Genomic DNA, 26,349 nt, shown 5'->3' with positions numbered 1-26,349 from the left:
AGCCATGAAATTAAAAGATGCTTACTCCTTGGAAGGAAAGTTATGACCAACCTAGATAGCATATTGAAAAGCAGAGACATTACTTTGCCAACAAAGGTCCGTCTAGTCAAGGCTATGGTTTTTCCTGTGGTCATGTATGGATGTGAGAGTTGGACTGTGAAGAAGGCTGAGCGCCGAAGAATTGATGCTTTTGAACTGTGGTGTTGGAGAAGACGCTTGAGAGTTCCTTGGACTGCAAGGAGATCCAACGAGTCCATTCTGAAGAAGATCAGCCCTGGGATTTCTTTGGAAGGAATGATGCTAAAGCTGAAACTCCAGTACTTTGGCCACCTCATGCAAAGAGTTGACTCATTGGAAAAGATTCTGATGCTGGGAGGGATTGGGGGCAGGAGGAGAAGGGGACGACAGAGGATGAGATGGCTGGATGGCATCACTGACTCGATGGACGTGAGTCTCAGTGAACTCCGGGAGTTGGTGATGGACAGGGAGGCTTCGCGTGCTGCGATTCATGGGGTCGCAAAGAGTCGGACAGGACTGAGCGACTGATCTAATCTGATCTGATCTGATTAACCTCCTAACTACATCCTTGCTTCCAACCCGGGCTGTCTACCAGGCAGTGCAGTGGGGTTGGGGAGGTGGAGTCTGTGAGCCCTTGCTTCTCACAAGCTTAACTTCTGGCAAGATTCTGAACAGTCTGTGGTAATCATTATTGCCCCATCAGGTGTCACAGTGGATGTGGCATCATTGGCACATGATGACAGCATGGCTTGGGGGCCTCTGTGGCCATTCATCTTGGTGAGCAGAGATCACATTGCCACTTCGAATGATCAGACTAAAGCATCTATCTTGGCACCCTGTCTCCTTCAGGACCCACACTGGATTCATTTTGGTGAGCAAAGGGTTTATTTTAATAATTTTAAATTGTCCGAGGCCCACGTGCCAGACTGTATGGCTTAGCTTTTGGTCACAGCCTAAGGAAAGCCTTTACGGCAGGTAGCTAGTCTCCTATAGTGAAGCCTGTTGCCTGTAATTGGCTCTTCCTCAGGGTAGATTCCCATAGAGACAGGAATACGAGACTACCTTACCTGCCTCTTGAGAAATCAGTGTGCATGTCAAGAAGCAACAGTTAGAATCGGACATGGAACAACAGACTGGTTCCAAATTGGGAAAGGAGTACGTCAAGGCTGTATGTTGTCACCCTGCTTATTTAACTTACATGCTGAGTACATCATGCGAAGTGCCAGGCTGGATGAAGCACAAGCTGGAATCAAGATTGCCGGGAGAAATACCAATGACCTCAGACACGCAGATGACACCACGCTTTTGGCAGAAAATGAAGAGGAACTGAAGAGCCTCTTGATGAAAGTGAAAGAGTGAAAAAGCTGGCTTAAAACTCAACATTCAAAAAAGGAAGATCATGGCATCTGGTCCCATCACTTCATGGCAAATAGATGGGGAAATAATGGAAACAGTAACAGACTTTATTTTCTTGGGCTCCAAAATCACTGCAGATGGTGATTGCAGCCATGAGATTAAAAGACACTTGCTCCTTGGAAGAGAAGCTATGACCAACCTAGTCAGCATATTAAAAAGCAGAGACATTACTTGGCCAGCAAAGGTCCGTCTAGTCAAAGTTATCATTTTTCCAGCAGTCATGCATGCATCTGAGTTGGACATCCATACTGATGGAGCTGAAGAATTGATGCTTTTGAATTGTGGTATTGGAGAAGACCCTTGAGAGTCCCTTGGACTGCAAGGAGATCCAACCAATCCATCCTAAAGGAAATCAGTCCTGAATATTCATTGCACGGACTGATGCTGAAGCTGAAACTCCAATACTTTGGCCACCAGATGTGAAGAACTTACTCCTTGGAAAAGACCCTGATGCTGGGAAAGATTGAAGGTAGGAGGAGAAGGGGACAACAGAGGATGATATGGCTGGATGGCATCACTGACTTGATGAGTCATGAGTTTGAGCAAGCTCTGGGAGTTGGTGATGGACAGGGAAGCTGGGTGTGCTGCAGTCCCAAAGAACTGGACAAGAATGGGGTCACAAAGAATTGGACAAGACTGAGTGACTGAACTGAACAGGTGTGGATTGCTGATTTCCAGATTGGTTCTTACCTGTATAGAGAGTTGCCATCAGGAAACCAAGCTGCCTTTTACTTTTTGTCTTATCAGGGCTTCTGCTTGGCATTTGGAAAGTTCTTAAAGTGGGGATGTTATTTATTGTCAATCCAATAGTTGTTCACTGATGTGACATGTGCCTCTCTCAAAGCCCCAGATCCTTGATCCTTGGGGCATAAATGTTTCAAAAATCAGAATTTTTCAGTTTGTAGATAGGTATTTTACATAAAACCGCTTAGGGGTTTGCACTAATACTCCATGTGCCGTGCTGTGGTTAGTTGCTCAGTTGTGTCTGACTTTTTGCAACTCCATGGACTGTAGCCCACCATGCTCCTCTGTCCATGGGGAATTCTCCAGAGTCCTGGAGTGGGTTGCCATGCCCTCCTCCAAGTGATCTTCCCAACTCAGGGTCTTCAACATTGCAGGTGGATTCTTTACAGTCTGAGCCATCAGGGAAGCCCAAGAATACTGGAGTGGGTAGCCTAACCCTTCTCCAGGGGATCTTCCCGATCAAGGAATTGAACCGGGGTCTTCTGCATTGCAGGTGAATTCTTTACCAGATGAACTACCAGGGAAGCCAGCACTCCATTACTGAACACATTGGAACAAAATGTGTGAATATGTACACTAGTGGGGATAAACAGTCTTTACTTCACCAGCAAATAAATTCAGGTCATCTCAGGTTTGGTAGTCAAACGGATCATAAGAAAACATGTTTGCTCTCACATTTTTTAAATTGAAAAATTAAAAAAAAAAGGAATTGGGACATATATATATACATAGTCCTTAGAAATTTATATATAAGGATAAATGTGTAAATAGATATCTTTGTTCTTGTTTAGTCACTAAGTTGTGTCTAACTTTGCGACCCCGTGGACTACAGCCTGCTAGACTCCTCTGTCTATGGGATTTCCCAGGCAAGAATATTGGAGTGGGTTGCCATTTCCTTCTCCAGGGGATCTTTCCCACCCAGGGATCAAACCTGCATTTCCTGCATTGGCAGGTGGATTCTTTACTGCTGAGCCACCTAGGAAGCACCGTGTGGTATGTGGAACTTTCCTGACCAGGGGCACCAGGGATCAAATCCGTACCTCCTGCAGTGAAAGCACGGAGTATTAACCCCTGGACCACCAAGGAAGTCCTCTATTAATTACTGCAGCCAGAAGGTTGGCTACAAGGAGAGGGTCCCCCCAGAAAAACCAGTTCTTGTTTATTAATTTTCATGAAACAATCAGGTTATACATACTTGCCATAGCGGTTAAGTTCTGGACTTTAAATGATAGCTTTTCCAGTTAATATCATGCAGATACCTGCTCTCTGTGGGTACCCTGATGCTTAATAAAGCTTGTGCGCCAACTGAAAGACTTTCCACATTTGTCACATCTGTAGGGTCTCTCTCCAGTATGAATAACCTCATGTCGATGAAGATTTGCCTTAAAGCTAAAGGTTTTCCCACATTCTCTACACTCAAAGAATTCCTCCTTTGTGTGGATCCTTTGATGCTGAATGAGATCGACATTGCGACCAAAGGATTCTCCACATTCACTGCATTTGTGGGCATTCTGTTTACTGTGAATCTGTTGATGGCTCATAAGGGTTGAGTGCCGGCCAAAGGCTTTTCCACATTTAGTGCACTTGTGGGGTTTCTCTCCACTGTGGATTAACTGATGTCGAATAAGCGTTGAATTCTGACTAAACGTTCTTTCACATTTGCTGCACTTATAGGGTTTTTCTTTGGTATGGATCCTCTTATGTTCAACGAGATATGCCATCTGACGGAAACACTTTCCACAGTCGTGACATTTATATGGCTTTTTTTGTGAGTGACACTGTTTGTGGATGATCAGAGTGGACTTCTGTTTGAAGGCCTGCCCACATATGTCACACTCAAAAGGATTCTCTGAACTGTGAAGTCTTTGATGTCGAACAAAATTTGCCTGCCGCTGGAAGGCTCTTCCACATTCGTGGCATTCATAAGATTTTGCGTTTGTCAGAGTTCTCTTATGCCTCAAAAGCTGTGATCTCTGATGGCAGGGTTTTCCGTACTCATCGTATTTGCCCTGCTGTGTCCATGTCTGAGCTCTCCGACTGTGAATAAGGTTAAGGCTTTGAAGGAAGTCCTTACAGCACTCATCACCAGTAGCAGGGAGTGAAAATCCGTAAATGTCCACAAGTTCATTATATTCACATAACTCTTCTGAAGGCTCCTTGGCTGTTTTCTGCTTTAGTGCTGACATCTTCCATAACATTAAATCTTCAGAAGTGTTCTCCATTGGGGTGAGCTCTTTCGTCTGGAATCTGGCTTCCGAATCTAGCCAAATAAAAAGAATATGCAAATTACCTGACTGCTACAGAAGAAAAGGAAAGAAGCAACTGTTTGTGATATGAGAGACTCAAACGAGGCTAAGAAGTGCTCACCTGGTTCCATCGCCATATTAAAGAGCCAGTATTCTGATTTTTGTAGGACCCTCAGCTTTCATATCAGAAAGAGCTCTTGACATCACGAACTAACCAACTAACATATGCACAAGTGTGTCAGAGAATGTGAGAACTGAACACACCCTTCTCCACTAGTGGGGAAAACAGCTTCCTGTTGGTACCCAGCAGAGTCACATAGCTCTAGGAGAGAGGGAGCATCTTGTACTTTCTAGAGAAGCATGTTTTTCACAATTCTGGGAGAAATGACTGCTTTAAAATGGAGGCAGTGTGTCAGAGAGAAAAGAAAAGGAACCTGAGAAACAGCACAAAAGCCAATGAAACAGAGCAGTGACTCTCAACCAGGGATGGTCCTGCCAGAATGTAGTAGGCGGAGGCCAATGATGCTGCTTGACATCCTGTGAGGCCCAGGATCAAACAGCCCAAAACGTCAACAGAGCTGAGGCTGAGAATCCAAGGAGCGGAGGGATGTGGTAAAGGGTAGAAAGCAGCAGCCATCAGGACACAGTAAGTAGGAAAAGGCAGGAACATCAAGAAACACCAAGGGGATGTGGAAAACAGAATGAAAGCAAGGGAACAAGAGAAAGTACAGAAAAAGGGTAAGTGATGAGGGTAGAAAAAAGGAGTATCTAGAATGGCCTGAGAGCTGTCAGAAAGCACCAGCCTGCCTCTAGTAGAAATAGAATGAGCTTTATTGCAGGAGAAAGAGGATGAGCTTTGCAGACTTGAAATCCAGCTGGGGATTATCTCTGGGGAACAGGGGCAACGATCATACCCACCACCATCAGGGGACAGTAGGGATGAACAAGCAGGAGAACACAAGCCAAACTCCCGGCTTGGTATCCGGGTGCAGGCGGGGTCTCCTGGATGGTGTCACCAACTCTACATGACCCCCAGGGGCCAGGTCTGCTCCTCACCCACCTGGGCAGGCACTACCGGAAGCCTTCCTAGTCCCCGCTCTCGGCAGATCCAGGATCCACGGCTCTTCCCACTGTTCCAGCTGACAGATCACCTCAGGTTTGGGAAACTGAAATCCTACTCGTGGGGAAGTAAATGGGATGTGGTGGTTAGCAAGTGGTAGGAGAGGTCCCAGAGCTCAGTCTACCCCTGGGGGTCTGGGTGGCAGGGCTGCAGCAACAAGCAGAGATCAGGACAATAATCAGAAGGATTATCTGAGGAGAGGAATCAGCACCATCTTTGCGAAAGCTCGGCATCTTGATTGAAAGCCTGAACAATATTCACACTCGTGGACATGGTCATTTCACTCTTAAGAATAGAGCCTAAGGGAAATGAGGGCAAAGGTTAATGGGCAAAGGTTAATGCACCCCAGATGTTCAGCAGAATCCTAACAGTGGAAACTGGAAATAAACCAAATATCAACAGGGGAAGGATTAAAGTGTAGCCAGATACAATGAAGGCAGAATATTAGGCTAATATTGAAAATCCATGAATTCAAAGGACATTTCTTAAAACAGGAAAAGGCTCCCCAGGTATTTTAAAGCAGAATACAAAACTCACATGTAGCATGATTCAAAGTTCATGTAAATTATGATATGAATTTGTTTCTAAAAACTACATGTGTTGGGGTGTTCCCTGGTGGTCCAGTGGTTAAGAATCTGCCTTGCAATTCAGGGCTCACAGGTTTCCATTCCTGGTCAGGGAACTAAGACCCCACATGGCTGCAGAGCAGCTAAGCCTGTGAACCATAACTAGAGAGTCTGTGTGCTGCAATGAAAGATCTTTCATGCCGCAACTAAGACCTAGAGCACCTCCCTCCCAAAAAACTACATGTGTGAGTGTGTATATACACACACCATCCTCTTCTTAGGACAGGGTAAGTGAAAGTCAGTCGTGTCTGACTCTTTGCGACCCCATGGACTGTGCAGTCCATGGAATTCTCCAGGCCAGAATACTGGAGTGGGTAGCCTTTCCCTTCTCCAGGGGATCTTCCCAACCCAGGGATCGAACCCAGGTCTCCCACATTGCAGGAGGATTCTTTACCAGCTGAGCCACAAGGGAAGTCCAAGAATACTGGAGTGGGTAGCCTATCCCTTCTCCAGCGGATCTTCCCAACCCAGCAATCAAACCTGGGTCTCCTGCATTGCAGGCGGATTCTTTACCAACTGAGCTATGAGGGAAGCCCATTTACAGGATAAGTGAAGTCGCTCAGTCATGTCCAACTCTTTGCGATCCCATGGACTGTAGCCTACCAGGTTCCTCTGTCCATGGGATTTTCCAGGCAATAGTACTGGAGTGGATTGCCATTTCCTTTTCCAGGGGATCTTCCCGACCCAGGGATCGAACCCGGGTCTTCCTCATTGTAGACAGACGCTTTACCGTCTAAGCCACCAGGGAAGCTCCCATAAATCCATCGAAAATATTGTAAGTTAGAAGTGCATTTAATATAAACAGTGCTGCGATGAACATTGGGGTACACGTGTCTCTTTCCCTTCTGGTTTCCTCAGTGTGTATGCCCAGCAGTGGGATTGCTGGATCATAAGGCAGTTCTATTTCCAGTTTTTTAAGGAATCTCCACACTGTACCCCAATGTTCATCGCAGCACTGTTTATAATAGCCAGGACATGGAAGCAACCTAGATGTCCATCAGCAGATGAATGGATAAGAAAGCTGTGGTACATATACACAATGGAGTATTACTCAGCCATTAAAAAGAATACATTTGAATCAGTTCTAATGAGGTGGATGAAACTGGAGCCTATTATACAGAGTGAAGTAAGCCAGAAGGACAAACACCAATACAGTATACTAACGCATATATATGGAATTTAGAAAGATGGTAACGATAACCCTGTATATGAGACAGCAAAAGAGACACTGATGTATAGAACAGGCTTATGGACTCTGTGGGAGAGGGAGAGGGTGGGAAGATTTGGGAGAATGGCATTGAAACATGTGAAATGTCATGTATGAAACGAGATGCCAGTCCAGGTTCAAAAAAAAAAAAAAGAATGCATTTACATTAATTTTCTGATAGATGAAAAATAGATAGGATTTCATTAGGTTGAATGATGCGAAAGGGCTGTTTCTGTAGGCCAAAGCAATAAAATATTGGCAATTTCAAAAAAAAAAAAAGAAGTGCATTTAATACACCTAAACTACTGAATATCATAGCTTAGTCTTACCTACCTTAAACATGCCAAGAATAGTTGAATTAGCCTGCAGTTGGGCAAAATTGTCTAACACACAGCCTATTTCATAATAAGAATGATGAATATCTCATGTAACTTACTCAATACTGTACTAGTGAAGAACAGAATGGTTTTAAGTGGACTGGTTGGCGACCCTTGTGATTACACAGCTGTCTGGGAGCCCCTGAATGCTTTCCAAACAAAAATAAACATTAAAGCATCCAGTGGTGGGTGGACAATCCCACAAAGGTGGTCAAGAATCTGCCGAGAGTGTCAGCATGGGGTCAAACATGCTCCACAAAGAAAAATCCGTCGAGGAGCCTCCCTCTGTAGGAGACTCTGCATTGAATGAGACAAGGGTGGGCTCCCAGGAAGGTGGAAGCTGAGGAGGTACAGAAGTGAAGTCAGTGAAGAATCATCTCCTGGGCACCCGGTGATGGTATAAGCAAAGAAGGAAACCATTTTCAGACAGAAGAAAGAAAGACTTTTCAAGAGAGGAAGAAGGTAGACTTTGGAATCTGCATGGGCCACAATCTTTTCAACTCCTAGAAGTCTTACAGATGTGGAGGATTCAGGCTGGGGGATGAATGTCTTCAAACTCTAAAACAAAAGGAAACTACTCATTATCCACAATCCCTTACTTGAAAACTTTAAGGCCTGATTTGTTTCAGGACTCAAAATTTTTCCAGATTTCAGAAAGGTGACTTGAGTGTGGGTATAGTTTCTATTATGTACCACCCTCAACAGGGGTTGAGCTGAAACCTTAGAAAAACTTTCTGATATTTATTATGCTATACATATATATATGGAGGCCAAATGAGAAAAAGGATGATAAATAGCTTCCTACAGGATAAAATCAGGTTTAACCACCTGATGACTTCAGGTTAGGCCTTATAGCCAAATGAGTTATGATAAAACTGGTTTTCAGAGCTTTTTCTGCTTTGGGCATTGCACGGAAGAAACCAAGGACTTGCGTAGACACTCAAATCTTAAGCCAGCTCATTACCCAAGGAGACGACGTCTCTGTAGTTGTCCAGCATCACGTCCCTGTAGAGGGCCTTCTGAGCCCAGTCCAGCATGTCCCACTCTTCCCTAGTGAAGTACAGAGCCACATCCTCAAAGGACAGCAACCCCTGGAAATACAGAGACTCATTACAGCTGCAGCTCTTATCACAGCTCTGTGGGCCACAGTATTATTGTTGTCCTACAGGCAAGGCTCATCCAGTTAATTAGCAGACTCAGGGCTCAACTCAAGCTCTGACCCTCAGGCCATGCATGTTCTTTCTTCTGCACTAGAGTCACACATGTTCTCTCTAGAGGGACACGTGGTCAGTGTGTGAGGCTTCTCTGGCTGTTTGGTCTCTGCTGTGGTCATTCAGATAATCAGAACTGAGTCAAATCATGGGGCACCCAGCTGGTGTCAGAACTGCTCCATGTGTAGAGACACCCCATATGCCTGAGGGCAAAGGTGAAGTGAGGAAGCAGAGAAACAGCCGTGTCCTCCCTAGGCACGTGCTCTTCCTCTGCCTCCCTCCCCGAGGCTGGCAAGGATGCACACTCTGTTCCTGTCTTTACAGAGATGCTCCCATGCCTGCCTTCCTCTTGTTTCCACTCTCTCCACCCCTAACTGGACCAGTTCTGTAAAGAAAACCTACACACACATCTGCAGTCACCCCACAAACCCCCCTCTGACTTCAGTCTTCATAGCTCCCCTGGAGTGTCCTTCTGAGCCTCGCGCCAGCCCTCTGCCCACGTGTGAATACAGGGGAGAGCAATACAGTTACCGCAGGAAATCAGAGATTTCACAGAAACGATGATCTTTGAGCTGAGTGTTAACATATGCAGAGGTGAGTTTGCTTGTAGGCGGGGAGAACAGGATACACAGTGGTGGGGAGGTTGTGGGGTGGGGAAGAGCGTTCACATCCCCACGTGCAGGTCCTCTGTTTCAGGGAAGGCGGGAGATGACACCAGAAAGGCAGGCAGAGCTCTGTGTTCCCTCAGCAAATGTGGACATGCTGGGCCAGTGGGGTCAAATTGTTCCCTTTGAACTCCCTCCTGTCCACGACTGGTCTTTACAAATTGTCACAATGGCTTCCTCATGTGTCTCCTGACTTTTCACTGACTTTTCAACTTGACTTCTTAAAATCACCCTCCCTCTTGTTACCATCAGTACCTAAACTTCTACTGTACCTTTTAATCCAAGGGATCAGAATTATATGAGCTTGTTTCCATATCTCCTTCCCTAAACGGCTTGTAAAGTCCTTAGGGTAAGAGTCTCTCTCCCAGCACAAAGGACATATCTATCTTGCACACAGTAGGTACTCAAGAATGCTCACTGACACAAACACGGAGCAACTGTGGTGACGGCAGCTAAAACTTACAGGGCGCTCGAAACATCACTAGATCCTCTGCCAAGCACTCCAAGAGCCTCACTTCACTGAATCCTCATGATAGCTACTGTCATGACCCATTTTACAGATAAGGAAACTGTGCCCCAGAGAGATTAGGTGACATGTCTAAAACAGAGCCTGGATTTGATCCTGTCTGACCCCAGAGTTCAAGCTCTGTGCATCATATCATCCACGAAGGAAACACCCCCCAGCTGATAAAGATGGCTCAACCCCAATGGCCATGTGAAAACCACTGCCTGGCTGCTGAGACTACACTGAGGAGGTGGAGGCAGGGGGAACCAGCTCACCTTCCATGGGACTGGCAGGAACATGGCTTCCATGGCCTGGTCTCCAAAATGGGGCTGGATCCTGGCCATCAGGCTAAGCTGGAGAAAAAAAGAAAACAAGGTCAGCCCTGAATCAAAGCTCTCTCACTAGACAGACTTTAGATGGGGAATGCCAATGGGGCCAACAAAGCTCGAGTAGTACAAAGTCACAGTGTTTGGTGTTGGAATGTGGGATTACAATGAAAGCAGCCGCTAGAATGGTCTTAGGAATTTCTGATGCTAGATCAATTTCTAATTTTTATCCTAGGAAACCTGTGCCTCTGCCCTCGCCCTCTCTCTAGAATATATTCTTCAGCACCTCAGTGAGAGACTCAATATATCAAGGGACCAGACTATAGGAAAAAACAGAACTCTAACCTGCAACCTGTAGCTCTGGCCTGGAACCCAAACCAGAAGCAACGTGGCAACAGGCACCCAATCAGGACTTAGGTGGCAAGTGTGAACTTGTCCCTAACATGTGTCCCCCTCCTCCATCCAGGACCAGTAGAGAAAGTCGGGTGTGCTCCCCTACCAAATCACATAGGATGTCCTGCCCCTTTTTTTTTTCCCCCCAAGCAAGGTTTTATTGGGGCCGATACTGCAGGAGCGGGGAGCAAGAACAAAGAATAGGTTCCCCTGCTTGCTTGCTCCCTGAGGCCGGGTGGAAGGGAGTCCTGCTTCTTTTACTTAACCTGCCTCCAGGTTTTCCAAGTCGATCTCCTCAAAACTCAGCATAGTTGAGTTTTCCCTTTTTTCCACTCTAAAGTTTCTCCTGCTTGCTTTTGAGTCTCTGCCAAACGTGATAGTGGCCAGTTCACTTAGTATAGCAAGCTCTGCCTGAAGAACCTTTGCCTGCTCTCATTTGGGCGGTCTTAGTTTATTTCTTGGAGAAGGCAATGGCACCCCACTCCAGCACTCTTGCCTGGAAAATCCCCTGTACGGAGGAGCCTGGTAGGCTGCAGTCCATGGGGTCGCTAAGAGTAGGACACGACTGAGGGACTTCACTTTCACTTTTCACTTTCATGCATTGGAGAAGGAAATGGCAACCCACTCCAGTGTTCTTGCCTGGAGAATCCCAGGGACGGGGGAGCCTGGTGGGCTGCCATCTCTGGGGTCGCACAGAGTCAGACACGACTGACGTGACTTAGCAGCAGTAGCAGCAGTTTGTTTCTACGTCACACAGAATCAGCTCAGAGAGTATAACAATGATTTTAGGGAAGTTATCAGAGATTTTAGGCTACATATGATATATAAAGAGCTAACTGTTGTCAAAGGGGCTTCCCAGGCTGCTCAAGTGATAAAGAATCCACTTGCAATGCCAGAGATGCAGGAGACTCTGGTTCGATCCCTGGGTTGGGAGATCCCCTGGAGGAGGAAAAGGAAACACACTCCAGTATTCTTGTCTGGAATATTCCATGGACAGAGAAGCCTGGCAGGGTCCATGGGGTCTCAAAGAGTTGGACACCAACTGAGCGACTGAGCAGGCACAGCTGTTGTCAAAAGAAAATTCAGAGGACTTTACTTGATATGAACAGTTTATGGAGTGAAAACCAAACTGCTAACAAGGGGGCTTCAAAATGGAAAGTCTTAAGAAGTTAGTTCCTCCGCACTTACCCTTCAGTTTATAAAACATGTAAATGGGCGGCAGAATAACCCACTCCCTAATATACCACTTTGGAAAACTGATTATTTTGAGCTGCAGGCACTTAAAAAAAACAGCTGTTTTTTAAAAAAGGTTGGGGGGGGGGCAAAAGGAGAATTCCCTGGTGGTCTGGTGGTTAGGACTCAGTGCTTTCCTTGTTGGGGATCAGGTTCAATCCCTGGTTGGGGGAACTAAGATCTCACAAGCCATGTGGACTCACTTGTGCTAAGCCCCATGTCAGCAAACCGACACCTAATACTTAGCCTAACTGCAGTTTCAGCCTCTTCCAGGTATAGAACCTCCCTCCCCTTGCCCTAGGACTTCCCCAGTGGCTCAGTGGTAAAGAATCCACCTGCAATGAAGGAGACGTGGGTTCAATCCTTGAGTTAAGAACATCCCTTGGAGAAGGAAGCGGCAACCCACTCCAGTATTGTTGCCAGAGAAATCTCATGGACAGAGGAGCCTAGTGGGCTATAGTCCATGGGGTCTCAAAAGAGTCATGAACTTTCAAGAGTCTTAAGAGATACAACTTAGCAACTAAACAACTCCCTTCCCTATGAAGACTGCATTTACAATAGACCTGAATTCTAAGCCATCTCAGGGGTTAATCATTTTTCCTTGGGAATCTCCATGTTTATACAAGGTAAGCGTGTGTGCATGTGCAGGCGTGTCCAACTCTGCGACCCCGTGGACTGCAGCCTGTCAGGCTCCTCTGTCCATGTAATTTTCCAAGCAAGAATATTGACCCAAGGTTTGAACCCATGTTTCTTACATTTCCTGCACTGGCACGTGGATTCTTTACCACTGTGCCACCTGGGAAGCCTCTTACCTGAGGTATACATGTTAAGAAACTTGTTTGTCTTCATTTTTTATTGCAGGAATCTCAGCTAAGTACTCAGAAGGGTAGAGAGAAAATTATTTTCCTCCTGTGCACAGGAATGAGGAAGTACATTGTTTTCTCTTGGGACTGGTTACTAGACCTGACGGTCCTTTCAGAAGAGTACCACGGTACAAGTTTACTTGTTTGTAGCTGCTAGGAAGCTGCAAGGTTACCCAGACGTGAAGAAAGCTTGTTTCCTTTAAGGACAGAGCCAGCTCTTCATGGGAAATTAGGACAGTTAAAGTTTTGGTTCTGCAGCTCTGGGTAGCTGGCCTGGGAGTATACTTAAACTGTGGCCTCCACTTTGGTTCTTCTTTAATATAATAAATTTAATGTTTCTCTCAGGGAATACACAAATGATGAGATACAGAGGATTTCCACTTTTTTCTGGTGCCTTTCTGGGCACTGGCAAACCTTGTTTCATGTAACTGCATTTTTAAGAAAGTCTGTTACATTCTGGTCTCCTTCTTTAAAAACACTGTTTGTAAGCCCTCTTGCCTCTTAACCAAGGAGGCATTTGTGATCAATAGCTCCATGGCTGGGGGAGGGACATCGACCCTTTCACTATCTAAAGTAGATTACCTGCTGTGAGCACTGTGCATTTGGAAGTCAGAATCCATAATTCAATTTATAACAAAATCTGCAATGCAGGAGACTTGGGTTGGATCCCTGGGTGCAGATGATTCCCCTAGAGAAGGGAATAGCTACCCATTCTTTTTTTTTTTAATGTGCATTTATTTGGCTGTACAGGATCTTAGTTGCAGCATGTGTGATCTGGGATCAAGCCCTGACCTGGGATCCCTGACCCAGGGATCAAGCCCAGGCCCCCTGCATTGGGAGCGCAGGGTCTTAGCCACTGGACCACCAGGGAAGTGCCACACTCCAGTATTCTTGCCTGGAGAATTCCACGGACAGAGAAGCCTGGTGGGCCACAGTCCATGGGGGTCGCGAAGAGTCGGACAGGACTGAGCGACTAACAAACAAAGCCAAAGCAAACAATAGTATTAACCAGCCATTCATTCATCGGACTCTGAACTTCTCTAAAGCCAAAGGACCTGACATGATACTCAGAGGCTGGCCTCTTCAGGAAGTTTCTCGGTAAATGCCCTGAAGACCGGGGGTTTGGAGGGACGTGGTGGGGGGCACGGGATTCGAGGGAAAGGGGGTTGTCTCTCCAGCTCTCACACCTGTGGCGGGGCCACCGTGGCTTCCCCTGGCACCCCACTCCGCCCATCACCCTAGCTCTCTTCTCCCCAAACCTCCGCGCCTCCGACCCCCGCCGTGCCTCCTCCTCCAGGAAGTCCTCAGGATGCACCTGCGGCTGCCATGGAGCTGGCCTCCATTATGGAGGCGCCAGGCCAGACTCGGAATTAGGTCGGGACCTCGGCTAACCTCCACCTGAGGTGTCCATGCGGAAGATCTTTGTGCCTGTCGCCCGATCACTAGCGCAGGCCGAGCAGAGCGTCCCCACCCGAGGACCTTCTAGGAAGCTCGGAGGATTCACAACTCTCTGATCGGGGTAAGCGCTATGGCCGGTCGCGGGGAGTTTGCGAGTAAGGGGGCGGGGCACTCACGTCTCTTCGCAACTGCCGTTCTGGTCGGAGCCAATCAGCCGCCGCAGATGGAGTGGTCTAGGCCACGTGATTTCCAGGTTGGTTACCCCAAGCACTTTCTTTTCCCACAGATTGTAGCAAGATCTCCACGGGTGAACCTTTGTGTAGCTGGGTATTTTTAAACCCTCCTTTTGGGAGTCCAGAATGACTTTTTAGAGAGCCGACCCTGGACTAGGCAAAAAAATTAAACAAAAAATTAAATATAATGAATAATACACACATATGCTATTAGCATAAAAATATTCATCTGATATTATGTTATCCGGAATTTACTTTTCTACTTAATGCTGTTGTTTAAAGAAAGAGAAGACTTAGTGGTAATTAATTGTAATTGATAGTACGACTAATTAATCTTTGATTCCATATGTTCAAAGAATGTTCAAACTACAGCACAATTGCATTCATCTCATACGCTCAGTATGCTAATGCTCATACAGTAAAGTAATGCTCAAAATTCTCCAAGCCAGGCTTCAACGGTACCTAAACCATGAACTTCCAGATGTTCAAGCTGAATTTAGAAAAGGCAGAAGAACCAGAGATCAAATTGCCAACATCCGTTGGATCATAGAAAAAGCAAGAGAATTACAGAAAAACATCTACTTCTTTTATTGATTACGTCAAAGCCTTTGACTGTGTAGATCACAACAAATTGGAAAATTCTTCAAGAGATGAGAATACCAGACCACTTTATGTGCCTCTGGAGAAATCTATATGTAGGTCAAGAAGCAACAGTTAGAACCCTACATGGAACAACAAACTGGTTCCAAATTTGAAAAGCAGTATGTCAAGGCTGTATACTGTCACCCTGCTTATTTAACTTACATGCAGAGAACATCATGTGAAGTGCCGGGCTGGATGAAGCACAAAGTGGAATCAAGATTGCTAGGAGAAATATCAATAACCTCGGATACGCAGATGACACCACCCTTACAGCAGAAAATGAAGAACTAAAGAGCCTCTTGATGAAAGTGAAAGAGGAGAGTGATAAAGCTGGCTTAAAACTCAACATTCAAAAAAGGAAGATCATGGCATCCAGTCCCATAACTTCGTGGCAAATAGATGGGGAAACAATGGAAACAGTGACAGACTTTATTTTCTTGGGTTCCAAAATCACTGCAGATGGTGACTGCAGCCATGAGATTAAAAGACACTTGCTCCTTGGAAGAAAAGCTATGAACAACCTAGACAGCATATTAAAAAGCAGAGACATTACTTTGCTGACAAAGGTCCGTCTAGTCAAAGCTGTCATTTTTCCAGCAGTCATGTATGCATCTGAGTTGGACATCCATACTGATGGAGCTGAAGATCTTCAATCTTTCCCAGCATCAGGGTCTTTTCCAATGAGTCAGCTCTTTGCATCAGGTGGCCAAAGTATTGGAGTTTCAGCTTCAGCATCAGTCCTTCCAATGAACACCCAGGACTGATCTCCTTTAGGATGGACTGGTTGGATCTCCTTGCAGTCCAAGTGACTCTCAAGAGTCTTCTCCAACACCACAGTTCAAAAGCATCAATTCTTTGGCACTCAGCTGTCTTTATAGTCCAACTCTCACATTCATACATGACCACTGTAAAAACCATAGCCTTGACTAGACAGACCTTTGTTGGCAAAGTCACACCTTAGTTTTAGACATAAGTGGCCCACAGAATTGTATGCTTTTATCTTAAACCTGTTCAAGCCAGGAGCTTAAATGAGCACTTTAGATGTACAGGAAAGAACCCTCCCCTGTCCCGGCCCAGAGCTCCCAGTTCAGACCAGGGCTTTCCTTGCCCCACCCCTCCCTGGAAGAACCTGCTCCAACTCCATGGGAATGCGCAGTTTCTTTAGGGACCTGAAACAAAGTGCTCAGAGTTAGGATCACATGCCCTTCTAGTGTAAATCTGTGCTGCACTGTCCACCTTCTTCCCTCCACCATCCTGGTGTGGGAATCACTGCGGACCTAAAATCTCAGCATCTGGCCCCCTGCCCCAAGTAAATCCAGACACCCCTGTTACAGGTCAGATAGCTTTTCCTTTGAAATAGCTCAGAAACTTCAAAGTTCCCTTGGAATTTTCTGACTTCATTCCGGGGAAAACACTGCCTTTCTCATTTTCCTGCTTTAAATTCTTTACTACCTCTGCCTCTCCCTGTAAAGTCCTCTTGCAAGGGGTGGATTTGAGGCAGTAGGTAGATGGGTACCCCCCCACCCCAGGGTGAGCAGTTGAGAATTCATTTCCCGTGCACCAGTACTGCAAGATGAGAATCGCAGGACAATTGAGAGAGGAGGCTGGGACCTGCCCAGACAGAAGGTAAGCGACCACATATATCTCATTCTCTTTGTCAAGGAGACTTTCTGACTAGAAAGTTCCTTGGAGGTTAAAAGGGGAGTGATGCCAAGCTACCAATAGGCCTCTTTGCTGGAATCCATCTTGGCTGAGAGATGCCTGTAAACATGAGGGAAGACCCTGAGATACACCAAATAAGGACTCTGAACCAGGCAAATGAAAATGATTGGCCAAAGAAAAACTGGAAGAAATGTCCCATAAAAGTGATTTAAACTACACAAGGGTGTGACTGTCTCTGAGCCCACTGTGAGTCTACCCGCATGTACTGTACTCTTTCCTCCTAATAAACACTACTTGTTTCACTGCTTTCCCTCTTTGTGGCCATTCTTTTCTGCAAAGCCAATGGCCCAGGGCCTTGTCACCAGCCACTGGTCTAGTGGCCAGGATTCAGCTCTGTCATTCCATGACCTCAGGAGCTGAAACCCTGCTCCAAGCCTCTGCAGGCTGAGGCCACCTGAGATCAGATTCACCCCCTCAGCCTCGCTATCTTGGCCCCTGGAGGGCAGTGCCAGCTGCCCAGATCCCAGGGAGGCTGCATCCTCTCCCCGGTCCTGGGATTCTAAAGAGCCCACTCCTCACCTTCGACCCTCACCCCCGGCCCTGTGTCCTCCTGTCCTCCTCTGGCGGGTCCTTCTGCTCCACAGGCCCCCTCTTCGTAGTCAGCCCTTCCCCTCACCCCTTGTAGGGCGGTGTAGTTTCTTATGACCAAGGTAATCTAATTGTACAGGTTTTTTCCTTGTTGAACCATTCTGGAGCTGTGAGTTTTCTGGTATCTCAGGTAAAAGACCAAACCTCTTCTATGCCTGACGCTGATGAATTTCCTCCCCCAGGTAGGTTCTGTAGTGTAAAAGTAAGCTGGTGCCATACATCCAGGATTTGCAGGGTTTCTTTCCTGTGCAGCCAAAAGTTATCCTGAGGTTGGAAGCTGCGTCACACACGTTGCACTCTAGGGTCTGTCTCTCCTATGATTGGTTCCTCTGGTGCTCATCCAGGTGTGAGCTTTACCTGAAGCTTTTCCCACATTCTCCGCAAGAACTGGGCTTTCTCCTCAGTGCCGTCACTGGTGGTGATGAGAATACTGAGCTCTGTATGAAGCTTTTGCCACTGCCACTACGTTTTGTGCTTTTTTTTTAGTGTGGATTTTCTGATGCACCTTCTGGGTGGTGCATGAAAGGTTTTCTGATAGTCAAGGCAGTGATGTGGCCTCTCCCTCATGTGGGGCATGATGAGGCATGATCACGATGAAAGCTATTCTTGCACTCACCACCCACTTGGAGTGTCTCCTGGCTGTGGACTCCCAGGTCTGCTCTGGCTAGAGCTTTCCTCACATCCCTTACACTGGTAGGGCTTCTCTCTGGCTTGTGTCTTCTGATGGCACAGGGACTCTGCCAGAACCCTTCCCATTCTCCCCTGTGTTGTTTATGAAGACAACAGAAATATTGTTTCTGGGTTATTTTCCCAGGTGTCTCTCTAAGCATTTCTTCATTGCCTGAATTTTCACAGCCTTGCCATTATCACTGGCATGCTGTTTGGTTTCTCCTAGTAATGTCCTGGAAGTTTCACTCCCCGCACCCCGCCCCCCCCACCATTTTCTGTCTTGAAGCCTTTTCATTCTTTTTTTCTTTCATCTTAGAATCTAAAGGAAAAAGTAAGAAGTAAAGGTGTTAGTCTTGAAATGGGATTTGCCACTGGAGCAGGGGATGGTTGGAACAATTACATTAGGCTAGGCTGAAGCACAAGTATGTCTGAATACAGGACTTTAGAGAGGTCAAAGGCAAAGACAGCAGAAGGGATGCTTGAGTGACTGTGTCTAAACAACCCATAAGTAAAGTCTTTTCATAGGCCATGTTCATATGGTCGGTTCTGAATGTTCACTTTATAGTCTTGTGTTCAGCTCTTCTGTTAAGCCTTATTTGGTTACTTCTGCCTCCCTCTGCTCTACAACCCCTCATTTAGTTGAAATCACTCATTTATAATCCTTCCTTCTCTTTCTTCCTTTCCTACTTCTTTCACAGACATGTGTGTAGCACTTCCTATATGTGAGGCACTCTTCAAGGTGCATTTCACAGATACATGTGAAATATATATGAAGGTCCATTAGACGTTCTGCCATCACTCACCTGTAATCCATCTCTCATGTCAAAAATCCTCAATTTCAGGACCTCCAAGCCAGGGCCAGGCACCTCACCACCACTTCTGTGTGAGTCCAGGTTGGGTGCATGTGAGGTAGGTCCGGCCGCGCTTTGGGCAGCCCTTAGCCGTGATTCCTGCCTTGAGGCCAGGGGAGGGGGCGCAGGCAGAGGGCAGTGGGAGGGAGGAGCGCCAGGCCTGTGTGTTTACTGGATGCCCCGCCCCTATTTGCGTTTACCAGACTTGACTGGGATCTTGATGTAAAGCCAGCAGACCTCTGTTAGGTCCCTGGGGGTGGGCGTCCATTTTGACAATGGACTTAATTATGTCCTTTATAGCTTTTTTTTTTTCCTAGTGAAAGATTCAAGCCAAAGTAATACATTGCATTTGTCATGTCTCTTTAATCTCCTTTAGCCATTTACAAAGATCATCTCAAAATGCATTATAGACCTAAACGTAAAATCTAAAACTTCTATAAAACAGTTGGATGAAAACAGAAATTTGTGACCGTGGATTAGGCAAAGATTTCTTAGGCAGAACACACAAAGAATGAACCATATAAGAAAAAAACTTGATAACTGAAGTTGATCAAAATTTTAAAATTTTGCTCTTCAAACACTGTTAAGAAAATGAAAAAAGAAGCCACAGACTGGGAGAAAACATTTGTAAAACACGGGTGTGATCATTTGAAAACAATATATAAAAATAATTCTTATTCATAAGACACTTGAATTTTAAAATGTGCAACAGATTTGAACTTCACCAAAGGAAGACATGCACAGCCATAAATATGTGAAAAGATGCTCAAATGATTGTCCATTAGGGAAATGGAAATTAATGCTATAATGAGATACTATTAAACTTAATACAATAGCTAAAATAGAAACCTGACAATACAAAATGCTGACTCAGATATAGAGGAACTATAAATTTCACACACTGCTGGAGAAAATGCATAAAATTAAATGTATATTTACCATATGAGCCAATAATCCCACTGCTAGCTGTTACCAAAGAAATATGTCCACACAAATTCCTGTATACAAATATTTATAGCAGCTTTGTTCATAAAAAACAAATAAAAAATTTGAAAAAACTAAATGTCTATCAACTGAAGAATTGATAAGCTAATTGATACACATACATACAATGGTACATTAGTCACTATTAAACTACCAATGCATACGATAATATGGATAGATTGCAAAAGCATTATGCTAAGAGAAAAAAGCCAAATACATGACGTTCTGGAAAAGACAAAACCATCAGTAGTACAAGAGAAGGACTGACAACAAAGCCATGAAAGATCTTTTGGGGATGAAGGATATGTTTTATATCTTGATTGTAGGGGTGGTTCCACAATTGTATACCTCTGTCAAGACTCAACAAACCATATACCAAAAGGGGTGAATTTTACTAGAAGTAAATCATATCTCAATAAAGCTGAATTTTTTAAAACAGAAAATAATAGCAAAAACGAACTGTGACTTCCCTGGTCATTCAGTGGTTAAGAATCTGCCTTGTAAGGCAGGAGACCTGAGTTTGATCCCTGGTTAGGGAACTACAATCTCACAATCTCTGTGGCACTACCCAAAAAAACACCCCAATGCAGCCAATAAACAAAAATCAGACAAGGAAGAGCACATAGGCACATAGATGGTGAGAAACTGAACCTGAAAGGGGCTTTGCCTACAAGAAGCAAGGCAGCAGCAGTAGACAAGGTGACAGATTTGAGTGTAAAACTAAGAGTGTTAAGAGCACTATTTTAAAAAATTGATGGTAATTCGTAGAAATATATTTTACATCATTATCCTGCATACACATACATTCATGTAACAAACAATGTCAAAGAGCAATACTTACTATATAGGAAAATGAAACCTAGTAAATCCCAATCACAATCTTATTAATACTTAAATACAATACACGAAGGATACCTATGAAAGTACAGAAACCTGAGTTCATAAAGATAGTATTTAATGTGATGGGTGTGCTTGCCTGTTCATCAGTTCGCTCCAGTCAGGCACACACGAGGATAAGGCCACACGCATGTCAGGTGCGCTATTAAGCCTATTTCTTTTTTTTGTTTTTAATCGTGTCAAGATCGAAAATCCTAGTTCACACAAATAGGTAGGTGTGAATGGTAATAATAGCAATATACTCTTTCTACTTAGCAGTGGAAATTCCTCTTTAATCTTAATCCAGAATGCTGATAAACTTAATGTCTTGTAATAATTCCTCAGCGTGAATGACGAACTGAGCTGCAATAATTCATTCTCTTCTTCAGGCACCAAATTTAACTCAAGGATTGATTCTGGGGTTTGAAAAGCAAATGGATCTTTTATCCTGATATTTTCCTTTAATGATGCAAATTTCTCTTCTGGAAAGTAATGATGAAAGGTTTGAGACAAAGAAGTGAGGTGTATTAATATCTCTGATTTTATTACCTTTAAGCATTCTTCATTAATAATGTTCTCTTCGATGTGTTGCAACAATGTAGGGAACATATAGTAGCTAGGACGATTACTTTTAAGTCTAGTTTGCCATAACAATAACATCTTTTGGAATCCTCGAATGTGTTCAAGATACTGAAATATATGATTGTTTTTCCCTTGTAGTTTCAAACTTAATTCATTTAAAATGCCAAAAATATCACTTAAGTATGCCAATTTTGATACCCAAACATCATCTTCAAAAATATTTGCCAAATGAGATTGCTTTTCAATGAGAAAAATGTAAATCTCATGCCTGAGTTCATATACTCTGCTCAATACTTTTCCTTGAGACAACCAACGAACTTCTGTATGAAATAGTAAGTGGGTATGGTTCTCTCCGATCTCTGAACAAAATATTTCAAGAAGTCGGCTATTCAATGAGCTTCCTTTACTAAAATTAACAATTTTCACTGCATTTTTCAACACGTCCATTAGGCTCGGCGGAATTTCTTTGGATACCAAAGCTTCTCTGTGAATAAAACAATGATTCCAAAGAGCGTTGTTGTGGGTGGCTTCTAACAAGTTTTCAAGAAGTCTGCTATGTTTCCCAGTCATATTTGCTGCTCCATCACTTGAGATTCCTTTACAGTTTCTCCAGTTTAATTTATATCGACCAACAACACACTTATCTAATTCAGTGAATACATCTAATCCGGTTACCTGTGAATTTAAATTTAAACAACACAACAGATCTTCTATAAAATCATCTTGCCACATATATCTGACATATACCAAGAGTGTGGGACCACTAGCCGTATCAGTGCTCTCATCGAGTTGGATTGCAAAATCGATACCAGACTGTAGCCGTGTCATAAGCATTGCTTCTAAATGTTTTGCAATAGTACAGATTCGACGAGATATTGTATTATCACTAAGAGGTATAGTTCTTAATTTGTCAGCTGATTTATCGTCAAAGATGGTACGTACCATATCCATACATGCTGGGAGAATAATTTTTTCAGCAGCTGTATGAGCCATTTTTTCTTTTGCCACTCGATATGCCACTAAATATGATGATAACAAGGCTCTCTCGTTCATAGTTGTGGAACGACTAAGAAATTGGGGTGATAACTCTGTGTTACTTCTTTCTGTTGGAAAACGGTCTTCTTCATCATCTGTCCCTTCCTCCTCCACTTTTACTATCACTATGCCTTCCATCTCTCGGGTATCCTTAGGAGACAAATCTGCAGCATTCCTGGATTCAGCAGTCATTGTTCAGGTTCAAAGAACTGGGTCACTTAATCCAAATAGGGTCTGTCTGCAGGACTTTCCTTTTTGTCCTACATGTTTTATGAGCTCCATTTTTGCTATCCTGCAGGGTTGAAAAATTTAATAGCAGTATTAAAAGGTAATATTGTATTGCTATGGGGCTAACACCTCATCCGTGAAGACAATTCATGAAATCCAGTGGTGTGACATGTCAATGCTGAATAACTGTTATTCATGTTAGCTGTGTACCAGGCAGTTTTGGTACCTTGCATACACAGCTCATTTAATTCTCATGGAAACCTAATGAAGCACAGTTATTATTCCTATTTTAAAAGCTGAGAAAGATTAAATAATGTGTCTAACAACATAGTGTGGTGGATCCAGTACTCAAACCCAAGTCTGAAGCTCAGGGTCCTAACTATGCCGCTACACTGCCATCTAGTCAGTCTTACAAAGTGATCACCAAAGTTTGGTGTTCAAGACCACCACTGGAGCACAGAGGAAAAAAATTAAAATGTTTATTTATTTAAAAAGAAGTATTGAAACCCATTAAACTTTCCTGATAGTCATTTTATAGCATTTATATTTTCTGTCATCATTTGTGTTGCTGCTTTTCATCCTCCAACTATTATATTTTCTTTGTTCACTTTCTTTCAGTTTTAGTGATCTATCATCTGAAAAATCTTATTTCCAGTATTTTAAGATCAAGGAAAAGAAATCTTGGTTTTTGAGATAGGATCAAAGATTTAAAAGTGGGGTATGTGGAATAACACATTCCTAGAGGCCTTCCCTCCCAGTGAATCAAAATGAAGACTACAAGCAAGGGAAACTCAAAAGATACAGGGCCGAGATCAGGACCTGGTCAGGCCTTCCTGGAGTGTTTCCCTGCTCGTATTCTAGGCAAGAAGCAGCAGAAAGACTGGGCTTTATTTTGCATTTCTTGAAGTTGCCCTTAACATAGTTACTTGCAACCAGGAGATATTTTTTAAAATATTTGTTTAAGTGAATATAATGTCAACATTTTTTGCCTATTTGTAGAATGTTCAACAAATTCATTATAGGCATGGCATTTCAATACTTGGAAGGGTTTGTCATTTAGAAATTAAAGAGATTCCATTATATTGTCAGGTTATTTAGAAAATATCTGAGTAAGAATAGGAGGAATGTTACAGAAGCACAGGTTTAAAATAGAAAAATAAATTATGTGTCCATGGTAAGTTATTTATATGTCTCCCACCACAGTGTGTAACCAACCTATTTCTCCAGCAAATATTAAGGTTTCATTGATTTGCTTACAATGCATTCTCCATAACTTATTGATTGCAAATGATCTGTTTAGCACAGGCCTGTACAAGTGTTTTCTTTGGTCCTCTGCCACTTAAGTGTCTCTCATTAGTAACAGTGCTTTTGTGCATACTGGTGGTGCTTCAGGAAATGGAGATGGGGCATTAGGTTTGGTCAAGCTGGATTTTTCAGTTAACTTCCCTTTATCAATGAATGTCCTAGTTGGGTGGGCCCTTGGAGACAGTTTATTTTATTTAGGATCAATACCAGAATTCGTGTTTGTCTAAGCTGCTGCTGCTGCTGCTAAGTCGCTTCAGTCGTGTCCGCCTCTGTGCGACCCCATAGAAGGCAGCCCACCAGGCTCCGCCGTCCCTGGGATTCTCCAGGCAAGAACACTGGAGTGGGTTGCCATTTCCTTCTCCAGTGCCTAAAAGTGAAGAGTGAAAGTGAAGTCCCTCAGTCGTGTCCGACTCCTAGCGACCCCATGGACTGCAGCATACCAGGCTCCTCCGTCCATGGGATTGTCCAAGCAAGAGTACTGGAGTGGGTTGCCATTGCCTTCTCCAAGCATCCTGCAAATCGGTGGCAGAGAAAGGCTGGTGGTGACCAGTCTTCAAGTGACCCAACGCATTTTCCACTGCACCACCACAAACTCCCTTCATTACTCAGCCCTCCAAGTCAAGCACATTTTCCTCCCACAACTGAAAAATTCACCTGGTGTTCTATCAGAAATCACTCCTTTTAAAAAGCCTTCAGAAACTTCAGAAACTGAAAGGAAGAGGGTGAAGTGTATGTATGATCTGTAAACACGAGGCTTAACAAACTTGTCCGCTAAACAACAAAACAAAACGTGGATCTTGGTAGCCTCTGGGGTCTTCCTCATTTTACACCTCGAGATCACCAGGGAAAAAAACCCTCGCCAGAAGGAAAGGAAATGGGGTAAGCCCGGGAGCACAGAAATTAGACTAGAGTCATTGGTCCCCGACCCCTTGGGGGTGAAAACCAGGGACGAGGACGGGGCACGCAGGCTGCCGCCTCTCGGACCCATAGGTATCTCATCCCAATGCAGAAACCAAGGATCCGCGGCTGTCTCTGCAGGGAGACGGCACTTCCTACGGCGGAGGCTGGGACCAAGGACAGGGACACGACCCTCCACCCCGTTCGGAGACTCGCGTGGTGAGCGGGATCACGGAACACGGTTTTACACGTCCACCTACGTCCCCGTCCCTCCGCCCCGGCCGGACCCGCCTCTCACCGTGAACCCCGGAGAAGCCCGGGGTGCTGGGATAGAAAAGGGAGGTGACTCTGGGGATCAAAGGGCAGTGGACCCGTTCCCAGTCCCTCCGTTCGCCAGAACCCAGAGTGTCACAAAAGCCGGAAGTGCGTCAACACCTGCCTTCCGGGTCTGCGCTGCGCTTTGCGGGGGGTACGGGGGGTGGTCCTCGCTAGGAAAAACGGAGGACTTTGGTCCTTGTTCCCCAATTCATGGTTCGGGCTTTGGGGATGTCTTTTCTAAGCTCAGTTTTTCCCGGCGGGGAAAACAGGGGTTAAGTTTCACTCAGTACTTCCTGTTCAGAAACTTACACAGTTCTTTTTCTTATTGATGGCAGGTATCGTAATAATTCTAGGTATTATCAAACAGTAATAGTGATCGTGTGTCTGTATCTATGGCAGAGGAACTGAAGCAAAAATGTAGACAGATCAAAGTGAAGTTGAGGATGAGTGGTTTCTCAAAACCAAAGTGGTTGCTTCTCTGGGTACCGTGATTGGGTATTGCTGCTTGAATGGTCGTGGCGCAAAAGGTTGCTTGCCAGAGCAGTGAACAAAAGAAGGTGTGGCCAGCAAACCTGCCGCCACAGCAGCCACCCCTAACTGTGCACCCTGAGGGGATTTGGGATGGACAAAAATTAAGGTGGCCTTGGAAAGTTAAGGTGCATATCAAAGTAATGATTTCAGAGTCCAGACTCCTGCATCTTCTCACATATAGAAAGGCACTAAAATCATTAATGTGAGATATCTGGTTTTAATTAACAGTATTTTGATGTTCTGGCTATCTGGTTTTTGTTGCAAAGTCCTACATAATCTGGCTTCTTCCTAACATCTTTAGAGCAGTCCCTCAGAGTCACCTGAGAGGCTGTTTTCCAGGCTTTAAGTCCCCAGTTTTGTCCATCAAATGAAACATAAATCCCAACTTTTAAGTTGTGCATTTTTTTCAGTCGATGGTATTTTCAAATATTTGTTCATTGGGGAGCAATTATTCTTTCCAATACTAAATAGTTATAAGATTCTGAGCTTGGCTAATGTATCCAGGGAGTTTTCTGAGTGATAATAGTGGAATTACAATTT

The 26,349-nt window shown here is 44.5% G+C and overlaps 1 protein-coding gene across 7 annotated transcripts; it reads right to left on the bottom strand.

Moving 5' to 3' along the window:
* Positions 1–1,465: 1,465 nt before the first annotated feature.
* On the bottom strand, positions 1,466–25,372 carry ZNF789 (zinc finger protein 789). Of its 7 annotated transcripts, none has more exons than XM_024985079.2 (6): positions 25,259–25,372; positions 14,525–14,734; positions 10,411–10,488; positions 8,719–8,845; positions 5,485–5,598; positions 1,466–4,438 (listed from the first exon to the last, which is right to left on the bottom strand). In XM_024985079.2, exons 3-6 carry the CDS (start codon positions 10,477–10,479, stop codon positions 3,426–3,428), a joined length of 1,323 nt encoding a protein of 440 aa, XP_024840847.1. In that variant the 5' UTR covers positions 10,480–10,488; positions 14,525–14,734; positions 25,259–25,372; the 3' UTR covers positions 1,466–3,425.
* Between the last annotated feature and the right edge of the window lie 977 nt (positions 25,373–26,349).

Source organism: Bos taurus, chromosome 25 (genome assembly GCF_002263795.3).
Source record: "Bos taurus isolate L1 Dominette 01449 registration number 42190680 breed Hereford chromosome 25, ARS-UCD2.0, whole genome shotgun sequence".
NCBI classification, from domain to species: Eukaryota; Metazoa; Chordata; class Mammalia; order Artiodactyla; family Bovidae; genus Bos; species Bos taurus.
This window is presented reverse-complemented; position numbering and strand designations above follow the sequence as displayed.

Coding starts and splice junctions, on each gene's coding strand:
- ZNF789 (XM_024985079.2), bottom strand. CDS start 10,479: ATGGCCAGGATCCAGCCCCATTTTGGAGACCAGGCCATGGAAGCCATG. Junction 8,846..10,410: donor TCCTGCCAGTCCCATGGAAG/GTGAGCTGGTTC, acceptor CTGTATTTCCAG/GGGTTGCTGTCCTTTGAGGA. Junction 4,439..5,484: donor TTCCGGTAGTGCCTGCCCAG/GTGGGTGAGGAG, acceptor TTATTTGGCTAG/ATTCGGAAGCCAGATTCCAG.